Below are 11,642 nucleotides of genomic sequence, written 5' to 3'. Positions count from 1 at the left end.
ATTAAACTTGTCGAAAGTGATCTTACATATGGCCACTCACATTTCAGCAAATGATGTGGGAATTCTGATCCTACCTATGCATTAACAAATGGGTAGAAACTTGTATTTAAAATTGTCATTTAAAACCACAGAACCATACAACTTTGTATGGTTTAAAACCTACGTCAAAATTCCCATTTTGCTCGGATTTTGAAAAATTCTTGAACACTAGCAGTCTCAGATATCTAGTTGTATAATATCCGTTTGCAAACGTACCAATCGTAGAAAAAATTATAAATTTTGAAGAAATTGAAATTGATATTGATGGACGAAGCAACTATTTGGGACCACAATAATGCATGGATCAAGCTTGAATTTTTGTGCATCTACATATGTATAAACCAGCAAAGTCACGGTTTTCTTGAGATTGTTTACCGATGAGTGGGTGTGGCAGGCACAATGGGACTTCTGGAGTAGAACTTCATATGGGGATTCTTACTTTTCCCATAACAAGCATAAAAAATGCATTAAATTCACGCGTAATTTTCTTCTTAGCATGACGTCAAATTCCACATGCGTGTAATTCAGGCTACAGTTAGTTAATGAATGCATCAAACTGAACTACCTATACGACACGACAAGTATTCCGCATACATAAGTCTGTACATACTGATGTGTATGCTCTCCACATGATACATATTATTTATAAATAAGTATATGCAAATTTTATTTACTGCGTGTAAAAATGTATTTAAGTATTCATGTGCATTATATTAATATTTGCCCTATTTTAAACCGTGCAAGTTAATGGCGATCGTTTATTCGCTATGTCAGTGAAAAATTACTGGGTCAAACCCATGACTGAAAAACAAGCAGCCACATATTTAGTTATTCATAATACGTTTATTTTCGCACAATTTATCCCTTCCTTAAATAAACCGATACTTAAATGCACATAAGAATATTATAGTTATGCAAAACTTATGTATATAAGAAAGACTAGTAAATAAATTAGTATGTCAATTCGCTATTATTGGCACAGCCCAAACGAATTTTGGATTCATATTAAATTATTAAAGGCTAAGTAAATGTAAAGTCCAATCCGGGTTTTCATCCATTACGTATATAAAGCTTATTTTAAAATACATACATAATTAATAATGTACACTACATACACACATGTAAATACAATGTTGAGATCTTTCGGGAAGGTAATAAGACGCTACGACCAGGAATCATTGTCATAATGCAGCTTCACTCCAAATACAAAATCTAAATTTAGACATAGAATAATTGACATTCCAGAAAGGAAGGACCAGCACATTTTGCGGACAATGGCGGATGATGAGACTATTTTCTCCAGATTTCCCATGACAGTCACATTCTATTCTTTCGTTCCATTCACACGGGTGGGGTTTCCCGAATATTTTCATCACCTCCTCGGCCATCCTCTCGCCTTGCATGCTTTATTATTTCAGTGTAATGAATGCATGGAAAATCCCGGACCCCTCGAACCTGTAAAATAATAATGCCAACCAGGCATAAATATATTAATAAACTTTTTCCAACGCTTCCCCAACAGCAAAGCCACATAAAATATTGATAATCCTAATAAAAACTCACCAGCTCGTTTAATATGCCATCCATCTCTGCACCGTCGATAAAACCGGCCTATTTTTATTATATCCTCGTGAATAACCGCAAAGCAGTGATGGGCGTTAAGATTAGGATTACAAAAGCCGGAAATAACAAAATCCAGACTAGATTCGCAAAGAAACTGACAGCCTTTGATATCATTTTTTTGTATTTTTTTTTTGCTTTTTCTTTCGTTGATTATTTTCACAAAAAACTTTGATATCACTGTTTTGCCCTATTACTTATTATTACGCAACAATACACGCGTGTCTAGGACATGTAATGCGGTCGTGAACTTGCTAATATTTGGAGTTTTTGGTATGAAAAAGTGAATGCAAAAGCAATTCGCTACTCGTGTGAACTTTTATGCAGAACTGAACTCGCTTCAACTTGTGTGTCTAGTAACTCGCAGAAACGTGGCTGTGCTTTACAACAAGCTAACACTTTTGTGCATGATGCAGCAGACAGAAGATCGCTTTTATTGAATGAAGAGAACTGCACAAGGTCGACCCACTTTTATATCGCCAATTGCCCAACCAACCCACGATAGACTTTTCTGCGTAGAATCGGGCTATGCAATATTTTTTGCATAGAGATGATGATGACGACGATGATGATGTTTACAACTCTTTTGCTTTGTACAGCTTCCACTGCGAATTAAATCAACCAATGAGTACTCGGTATTTGGAGGTGTGTTTGTGTCACGGGCCATGCAAAATATTTCAAGAAGGTTCCAGACCCTGGAATAAATCAACAAGTTTATTTAAGAAATGATGACTTTTGATTTTACGTGACGAAGGATTAAAATTCCTGTCATGAGAAGTGCTATGGTGCACCCAAAAAATATGTTCGAAATAAAATTGCAATTGCGATGCTACTCTGCCAAGTGCGTAGTGGATTGTATAACATATTGTCTGCACGTTGAAAAGAATTTGGTTAAATTAACACTCATGACTTTCGTTAGTTATTGGTTGTGTACATCCTCTACGTTTAGTGTGTGGGTTGACGAAAACATGATAACAGACAAAAAATATTTGCGTGCAATTGACCATCCTCCGGGAAAACACGGCCGGGATTAGCTTGCATTATTCTAACTTATGCAATTTAACCACGCAATTATGTTTTATGGTCTTAATTAGGTTTATTTAATGAGTAAAAGGTGAGATTCCTGACTTGTATGGATTTTTAAGCTTACGTTTACAAAAGTTTTATCAATTTTACAGCTATGATTTTTATTAAATTAGACAAATTAATCGCAGTTTACAAAAAGTAAATTCGCATTCCAAAATCACAATTGTTTTACCTCTTACCTATGAAAACTGGTGTGGTTGTCCTGTCGGCTGTCTGTTAAATACTGGCCACCGAACTTCGTTAAAATGGGGATGAGACACATTTACTTAAGATTAGTTCCGAGATTGTCGTTTCGGTGCCAGTCCAAAACTATTCTAAATTATGACACCGGGCATTAAACTCTGTATGCTTAGCCTGACTAGGAATAGATGAGTGTATCAGTTACAACAGACAACAACGTTAGCTTTTATTATTACTTATTCGTATGTAGAGTGAAACAAGTAATTTCCGGGTTATTTACTACTGCCAGCAACTCAGATAAGCACTCACGGAGAGACGGTATTTGCCAACTCCTGTAATAAACTGGGCTACCTTATAGTTTAACGGTTAATAAGTATTTCTACCTAATAGATGAATATGAGTATATTTTTCACCGAGTTCAATTTCGCATTAATCGATATTATCAAAATCAATAGAAAGCAATGTTCCCAATGTACGTATTACAAATTTAGTCGTTTCGTCAGTTTTGACTTTGACAAACTCCAAAACTAGAGCCTACAACTATAGTCTTTAGCTTATGTAACTTTGCAGCTTTATGTTTAACTTCAACATACAAACATTCAAAATAAACAAGGTTATAATTCCGAGAAATCTGAAATTCATCTGATTAGTATTAATTAACCTAAATTTTGGCAGGTCGTTTGAGCACAATAAACAGTAAATCAATGTGGAGAAGTTGGGAAAACTAATCAAAATATCATTGGAGAACACGAACATTATCTTATAGGCTAAAGGTACAAAAGGCAGGAAAACAAATAAATCCAATCCTGAGCAAACTCATTTGTTGAGGGAGAATTCCGCCGGATGTGATGTCTTTTATTATTAAATGCAGCATGCGGCACAAGCATGTGAATTTGATTACGATGTAAACGTAAGGATTTTCCAGGTGGGAGCTAATTGGACTAAATTGGACCTGTAATTGGAATACTGCTCAACAAGGTTCTTAAAAAATAGTTGACTCTAATGAAGCGAGACCTTTTTTGGATTCCTTTGTTTTAGAAAATTGCATTTGTTGGATATGCATTATTATGGCAGATGATATATTGGCATGTTGGCTTCCATCCGACAAGTCTCCCTTGCTTGATATGCTAGCATACTTAAACACAAAAGAAAATTGTCAAAAAAAGTTTCCTGGCACGATATTGTTAAGGAAGTGTTAATAAACCGGTTGGTTCAACACAATTAATTCATGTCAGACTGACTTTTTTTAACACCTTTGGAGCAATTTTGCTGTCGTTGCATACAAAGGATCGCAATTGTACAAAAACAAATGCAAACTCCGACTCTAAATGAATGAATTTTGTCATCAGTCTCAATAATAACGCCTTAATTTATTCCACTCCCGGACCAATCACCGTAAACTCGTGCGACCTTCACTTTAACTGACATTTGGCATGAGCACGGAGGACGCTATAAGGACAGATAGACATACACCAACCATTAGCATTTCCATCATTACAGTCTACGATACGAGCGATGCATACATACATAAATATGTTCATGCATATAAGAGATTCGAGTATTCAAATTCCCTGATGAGTGCTAATTGATGGTACTAAAATAGGCATAAACCTGCAGTACCAACCGCAAACCACTTGACGTTGCGCATCAAACCAAAAGCACTTATGTAGTTTTGCAGAGAGGATAAAAGTTCCTTGCGAAAGTGTGCGAAACTATATGTGCTAAATGTTGGGAGAATGTACGACGCAGTTTGCTAAAACGCCAGACAGTCGTGTTGGCCCACTAACCGAGTGTCTCAATGATGGATATCGTACTTGACTTGCACAAACAGGTTGAACCCCACTCAACTCCACCATTAGAGATCCAGACAGACAAGGATGTGCATTTTTGTTATAAAGATCATAGTTTCCCGTTCCAGTGCACACACACGAAGCGTATACTCATATGTATGCATGCATAGAATGGCCATTTTTTGGGCCTTTAGAATTGTGTGTTCAACTTTTATGACAGTTTGGAGAAAGCTAACGAGCAGAAAGTTGAGATAAGTTTGGAGAGAAAGGCTGCTAACGAGGAGAGGCAACTTGAGATTGCAGCGACCCTGATACATACTTGGGTGGATGGATTCTGTGTAGAGCACAGCCTGGCCTGAAAAAAGAAACAAGAAAGACAAACTATGTACATATGCACTCCATATATAAGCAGAATTCGCTGCCCTCAATTGTTGTGCCCCTGTTACCCGGGTAAGCAACAGGTGGTTACCCTGAAACAGGTCAAAAATTGTTGCAAATTGTCCGGACTCTGGACACGGACAAGAGCTTCCACTGGAGAAAGTTCTACCCGGGTTATTCCGAGCCGAGTTTTTTTGGAGATGAATCAAGCACTGTGCTTTATGCAGGCTAGTTTCTCCGACTATTTATACGTAGTGATAGTGAAAGTCACAAAATATATGCAGCTAAATTTCAGTAATAACGTGATGGAACATGAAACACATACATGCACATGTTGTAACTTCTTAGATTTACTGTTCCACATCCAAATTTACTACCAGTTCCGGTTAAAACATTCATTGCACAAAGCTTAAATTGTACCAGCATATAATTAGGACGCGTATAAACTAATCCTCTAAATGATTATTTTTTTTATTCGGTCATACATATATAATGTAGTTTGGATGCGTAGTAAGGCAATTTTAGGCACATCCTCCAGATCCAAACCCGAGTCTTTTAGACGTAGTTTCATAACCTGGGCAGTTTGTGTTCTTTGCAGATTTGGCCATTTGTTTACTCATGGCGAGATTTAAAGGAGCATCACCTTCAGCGAAAAGGTAAGGTTGCATTCCAGCGTCATAGTCCCATTTCTACGAACGGGAGAACACGGTATGTATTATAAACATTCAAACGGTTTAATCCAATACAATACTTGCCTTCATGGCTTGGTGCATAGGAACGGCAGTGCGTCCTTTGGCCTTCCAGTCTTCGATACATTGTTGCGCATATGATTTCATCTCTTTCATCTCTTCCAAGTATTCCTGTTTCATCTTTGCAGCCCAAACGTCATCCATGTATTTTTTCCTTTGCTCATGACATTGTTTGTTAGACTAAAATAAAGTTCAAAATAAATATGCATGCACACCATTATTCCATATAATTATATTAGAGATTATTATTACAGCTTGAGCTTTGTTGTAGAGTGCAATATCTTCCGCCTTTAGTCGTCGATCAGATTTTTCTTGACATTCACGTTCAAAGTTTTCTTCCGCTACGAGCAAGCTACTCGCCCATTGACGAGCAGGATGAAGATCACATTGTTTCCAACCTTCGGCACTGCGATTCAAATACATGGGTGACAAATAGTTATGAGAAAAGGTAGGTTTGAAGGGTGATGTGAACATTTTGTACAAAATCGATACAAATCATACAAAAATACAAAATCAGGAAATCTATTTCTTCTCTAACCCACGATTACTTGACTTGAAGTAAAATTATCGTGTCTCCAACCGGAAGAGATTTCGAGTATCTATAGTAAAACATATAATTTACCATTTTCGACGATTGAAGTCGGCAATTACTTTCGCCATATGTTTTTCTTGAGCGGATTTCTTGGCATCTTCTTTAGCCTCAAACTCTGATTCCCTTTTAAATAATTGTAAGAACTTTGTACTAAAAATCAACAATATATGCATAAATTTACTTGTCAAAAAATGTACCACTGCTCCTTTAGTTTATCATAATCATTCGCCCTAGCTTTCTTTTCCTGCTGCACTTTCACTAAGGCTCTTGCGGCCACTTCAGATTTTGCAATGTTATACGCAACTTTCTCGTCAATGAGCTACATACAAACAAACCCAGCTTATTTAGATTAACCAACTTATGAGGTTTCAAGATAATAATCTTTGAAGTAGATGTTTGACAGGACATACTTGTTTCTCTTTCGCTTTTCTGATAGCATCTACTCGACGTTTATACTCGTTATATTCACAAGCTTGACGGTCAATCTCATTCTCATGGGACTCGATGTACGCATCAGCAGCCAACTTGTCTCCGATTTCTTCAAACACATCACAGCGCATTTTTTCCTGTGTCCGTTCTTTCTACACGAAAGAAATTTATCCACTGAGTCAGACATGCAATAATGTATTTATAAATGTATTTTTAATTACATTATCTTCATCGCAAACAGGATCGGCCATATACTTTTTGTATTTTTCAGGGAGGTCGGGCATATTTTCAGCAATCAATTGTTTCATGCTGCACAACTCTGAATTAATTTCCATTTTTTGTTCCAGAGCTCTTTGCTCAATACACTTGAGACGTTGTAGCAATCTAAAATTCGAAAATAAATTTAAATGACATGACATTACTGTAGTCAACATACTGTACACATTTTATTTATACTTTTCATTAATCACTTTCTCCTCGACCTTCTTTGAGTAATCTGGGCGACTTGTATTTGGATACATCATCTTTTTGTAACACTTTTGTACATACATTGGACAATTAGAATCGTCTTGTTCCCCACTTTTAGATTTCATTTGGTCAATTTCTTGCATCATCTGAAATATTAACATAATATGTATGTATGGTCAATATGATAAATCAGAAAAAAGTAACAGGGGGATTATATATATACTTGTACAAGCTAGTAATAGTAATTCATCTCACCTTGGAATAGGCTAAAGCAGAATGAAAGTCTCGGATAAGACCTTTTCGATATAAAATGAGCTGATCTGCTCTCGCAATTTGAGCCTCAGACTGTAAATTTTTCTCTTGTGCTACTTCAGCCATCAATTGTCTCGTAGATTCACGTTCGGCTTCTTCCTGAGCTTGTTCCTTTTGACGTTTTCGGTCCAACAGACTCTATCAGTACAAATTAATTATTCAAAAAGTTATTCAAAAATTGCATTTAATTCAAACTATACGGAATATGAATGTATATTGAGAATAGCTCCTACCTCCACAGTAAAGTTCCATTTAGCCTGCCTCTGTCTTGACTTCAATCGCTGACATTCCCGTTCTCTAAAATAAGCTTCTTCCTCTTCCCGTTGTCTTTGTCGTTCAGTACTCTTTAGCTTAAGTTGTTCCAATTTATGGGTAGGAATCACAAGGGGCGGCATCGGTCTCCGATGGCAGTATCGAGCAAGGGGACGTCGTACCTGGTCTGTAATGAGGGTATTCTCCACACATTGAATCCATGGACGACAGGGTGGACCTCGGATAGGCGGTTCTTGAGGTGGCATTCGTATCTCTACCTTTTTCTTTTGTTTTGGCTCAATCCTTACGTGAAGCTGGCTGTCAGGACACCGTTCGTGGGGCAGAACTTGATTGGTCATAGCTATTAATAGTGGTCAGTATATAGATTTTGCACATTTGCTTATATTAAGAACTCGCACAGCACTCACTTGAATCATCCGAATTCACCATTTGAGGCGCAGCAATCATGGTCACGACCTGAGGTGCAATCTGGTGTGGGATCTGCGCCAACAAGTCAGGTCTTGGTCCTGTGTCTACATATTCACAAACTGGCTCCTTCTTTGGAGGCCATTCCACCACAATAGGTTCATTGTGATCTAGTACAAAGTCAGGCTGTGTCGGAAGAGTGAAGGCAACACGACATGTTTGTGGCGGAAACTGGCAGCATTTTACACCCGCATTCATAAAAGACTTTGGAGGTGGTGGTGGATACACGCATGGTGGAGGGGTCTAAAGATAAGGCATTTGATACTTGTAAAATCGCAGCATGCGTATACCAAAACATTTCGGTTGTACTTACACACGTTGGATCGGAACAACCGTTCATTGTTCCTTATGGTTTGTCACCACTTGCTTCTTGCAATATCGATGTAACAAAGAGTAGTTTGATCTTATAGTCAATTTTGTCCATTCCCAACTTATAATCTTCCCTTTTGAATCATCGATTGATCAAACTCCGAAGGTTTTCTTCTCGCCACTTTGTCCTTGTGTTCCAAGACAACTGTTGGAACATATTTTATGGTATATGATTATAATCGATTGTGATTAATTTTTAATGTCTGTAAAATACATGGTAGTTTATTATATTTTATTATTTGACGTGTTGATCAAATTTTGCTTCAAAATACAAAACAAGGCTTACCTACCTCAAGTCTTTTGGTTATAAATCTACATCTGATTAACGATGCATAAGTTCTCCATATCTCCCCCGAGATGAGTTTGTTCTCCATGCTTTTAATGTACATGATTAATTAATATAATTAGAATAGAATGAACAATCTATTATTTTCCCAAATCCAAAACCTCACTCTTGAAAGTGAACACATGAAAATGCATGAAAATGATGTAAACAAAATTTTCGCTACTGTACAGTTTGTTTACCGCAGTCTCATTTATGCGAGATGAGATTTCTCACAGCGGTTTCAACTTGAACAGTGGTGTTATTTTTTTCACTATTCAGTTTTTCTCACACTTTCGAAATTCTCAGAGTTAGAAGATGAGCCAGTCACCACCCCCCTCGCGAGAAGTCTGTGAGGAGGAGCAGAAGATAAGAATCGATTATCGACGCCGAAGGAACGCAAAGTTTAAACGCAAACCTGTTCACGGTCTTTGTCTCTTTTGCAACTTGAAATTTCCTCGCGATCATAAACTACGATTTCGGAGGGGCGAGGCATCAGATGACGTCAAATCAAAGTTTAAGAGGACTTTTGCCTATCTAGCGTCAGAGTTGGGTGTACAAATTGATGCAAATAATCATAACACGGGTAAAAATTGTCGATTCAATTTGGCTATTCTAAATATTACCGCTGTTTAATCATTTTATCTAAGCTTCCTACGTTTTATTTGAAATTCTATTTATTCTATTTCTATTAATTCTATTTATTTGAAATCTAGAGTTCAGTTTCATCTCCGACAATGTCCCCTTATGCTACAAATGTGGAGTGCTATTGGATCAAGTGAACTTTCTTTTTCTAAAATTACAAAGTGCCAAGATCCAATTGAACAGTTTGGTCAAGAAGATACGGGATTTGGTGGTGAACTCTAGGTCGTCCATAACGAAGATTTACACTGAAGAGGACGCTGAGAATGAAAGTCATTTCAATGCTTTTCGAAGGCAGGTGGAGGTTAAGGGTACAGACTTATTTATAAATCATGAATTTAGACCAGTGATCAACTTTTTCTAAAAGATTTATTCCTTGAAATGTATGTAGGGCAAGCTGCACACCCATGTGATCTAAAGATTAGTCTTCCTGACATTAAACTGGCGAGATTAGATCCTCTCGAAGTCGAGCGACACTGTCGTCGTGAGCGAATTGAAATAGCATCGTCGGAGGAGTTGCAAATTGACGAGTTCAACTTGTCTTGTTTCGTTGAAGACGATATTCATTTTGTTGATCATTTTGGTTCCATGGACGACGACGAAGATGTGAAACCCGAGGTGAGTGGAGTTGCAGCGTACGACATTCCAAGACTCGTAAGTGTTACTAGTGTGATCGAGAACGAAGAAATACTCACCACACATGTTCATGAAGGGTGGGTTATAAAAGGGCTAATTCTTTTCTTATTATTTATATAACTCTGATCAATTAAAACATTTAATCATTTATCTACAGATCTCCAGTAATCCAAGTCAGTGATATAATTGAGCCAACCCCACAAATAGCCCAAGAAGTTACACTTTCAATTACCTTGCTGGAATCATCATCAGAAACCCCACCAGTCCTGTCGCATCCTACTGCATCAAGTTCAAATATACCCACATCCATTGCTCCAGAGCAGCGAAAGAAACGACAGCGGACAATTTATCCTAAATCTGACGATGAAAATTCTTGCAAACTTTGTAACATTTATTACAAACACCAAAAACCTCTGGCCGAGCACTATCAACAAGTTCATCCAGGCTTATTTCCTAGAAAATGCTCGGAACCTGGTTGTGACTATGGAACTTTTTTTCCCAATGGAATCAGGAAACATTTTATATTAAAACATGCGTCAGATATGGAAAAAGAGCTAAAAAAGACTCTCAGTTGTGACCAATGTGGGAAAAAGTTTTTCGCTCGGAAGAATTTAGCCTATCATATTCGTATGCACACTGGTGAGAGGCCATTCATATGTGAGAAATGTCAAAAAGGTTTCAGATCTCAGCAAGCCATGGAGGTTCACATATTCCGGATTCATGAAAATGTTAGAAATTTTGCTTGTCCTCATTGCACCTGGAAATTTAAGGATCATGTTAGTCTTCGTGGTCACATTGCTATTCACACCGGCGAAAAAAATCACGTGTGCCATATATGTGGAGCCAAAAAGATTCACAAACATGCGTTAAAGTCACATTGGCAAGTTCACATGAAGAAAGGGGACTGGGTTGAGCCTCCAGACTTCAATAAAAGGAGAGGTGGATGGGTCAGAAAATCAAGAAAGCAACCGCAACCAGAAACATCATTGCAGACCCTGCCAATTACGCCTAATAATCAGCCAACTTCGGAAGAATTAGATCAGTAAACGTTTGGAATCATTCGTTTCAAATAGTTATGCATTATGTTGTCTTTTATGTTTGTCACTTACTTATAACTAGTTTACTGAAATTGTATTACACATGTAAGTCATGAGATTTTCATAATGGCAAACTAAAAATATGTTACAAAAAACAAGTTCACGAGAATTATCACAATTGACTAATTATTAAATAAATATATTAATCAGATTTGTCATGTGAGTTGGGTGGTTTTAATACGAAATGTGAAATGT

General features: G+C 37.3%; 2 protein-coding genes and 1 long non-coding RNA gene across 5 annotated transcripts; 1 reads left to right on the top strand and 2 right to left on the bottom strand.

Annotated features, from left to right (window-relative positions):
• Positions 1-862: 862 nt before the first annotated feature.
• LOC110846161 lies at positions 863-3,047 on the bottom strand. The gene is made up of 3 exons (XR_002547566.2): positions 2,925-3,047; positions 1,603-2,354; positions 863-1,494 (listed from the first exon to the last, which is right to left on the bottom strand). It is a non-coding gene; the product is annotated as an uncharacterized LOC110846161 (long non-coding RNA).
• Positions 3,048-5,421: 2,374 nt separating this feature from the next.
• LOC110845645 (trichohyalin) lies at positions 5,422-9,206 on the bottom strand. Of its 3 annotated transcripts, none has more exons than XM_035849127.1 (13): positions 9,037-9,206; positions 8,695-8,895; positions 8,324-8,624; positions 7,877-8,256; positions 7,587-7,781; positions 7,320-7,477; positions 7,085-7,247; positions 6,845-7,015; positions 6,632-6,753; positions 6,465-6,557; positions 6,095-6,248; positions 5,849-6,022; positions 5,422-5,782 (listed from the first exon to the last, which is right to left on the bottom strand). In XM_035849127.1, exons 2-13 carry the CDS (start codon positions 8,719-8,721, stop codon positions 5,615-5,617), a joined length of 2,106 nt encoding a protein of 701 aa, XP_035705020.1. In that variant the 5' UTR covers positions 8,722-8,895; positions 9,037-9,206; the 3' UTR covers positions 5,422-5,614. The 3 variants fall into 3 exon arrangements, with proteins under 3 accessions (XP_035705020.1, XP_035705022.1, XP_021947791.2); XM_035849129.1 differs by having other exon boundaries at positions 8,695-8,953; positions 9,041-9,206; XM_022092099.2 differs by having other exon boundaries at positions 9,041-9,206.
• Positions 9,207-9,298: 92 nt separating this feature from the next.
• LOC110846235 lies at positions 9,299-11,598 on the top strand. The gene is made up of 4 exons (XM_022092913.2): positions 9,299-9,658; positions 9,789-10,025; positions 10,106-10,427; positions 10,508-11,598. The coding sequence occupies exons 1-4, from the start codon at positions 9,391-9,393 to the stop codon at positions 11,394-11,396; spliced, it is 1,716 nt and encodes a 571-aa protein (XP_021948605.1). The 5' UTR covers positions 9,299-9,390; the 3' UTR covers positions 11,397-11,598.
• The last annotated feature ends 44 nt before the right edge of the window (positions 11,599-11,642 follow it).

The sequence above is a fragment of the Folsomia candida genome, unplaced genomic scaffold (genome assembly GCF_002217175.1).
Source record: "Folsomia candida strain VU population unplaced genomic scaffold, ASM221717v1 Fcan01_Sc003, whole genome shotgun sequence".
NCBI classification, from domain to species: Eukaryota; Metazoa; Arthropoda; class Collembola; order Entomobryomorpha; family Isotomidae; genus Folsomia; species Folsomia candida.
Note: the sequence above shows the minus strand (reverse complement) of the source record. Positions and strands in the feature narration are given on the sequence as shown.

Bases quoted from the DNA above. Each gene is read 5' to 3' on its own strand.
- LOC110845645 (XM_035849127.1), bottom strand. From the start codon at position 8,721: ATGAACGGTTGTTCCGATCCAACGTGT. The intron at 8,257-8,323 runs GTGAGTGCTGTG...CACTATTAATAG, and splicing joins GGTGAATTCGGATGATTCAA to CTATGACCAATCAAGTTCTG. The intron at 6,249-6,464 runs GTAAATTATATG...TTTGAATCGCAG, and splicing joins GACTTCAATCGTCGAAAATG to TGCCGAAGGTTGGAAACAAT.
- LOC110846235 (XM_022092913.2), top strand. From the start codon at position 9,391: ATGAGCCAGTCACCACCCCCCTCGCGAGAAGTCTGTGAGGAGGAGCAG. The intron at 9,659-9,788 runs GTAAAAATTGTC...TTTGAAATCTAG, and splicing joins TGCAAATAATCATAACACGG to AGTTCAGTTTCATCTCCGAC. The intron at 10,026-10,105 runs GTACAGACTTAT...AAATGTATGTAG, and splicing joins AAGGCAGGTGGAGGTTAAGG to GGCAAGCTGCACACCCATGT.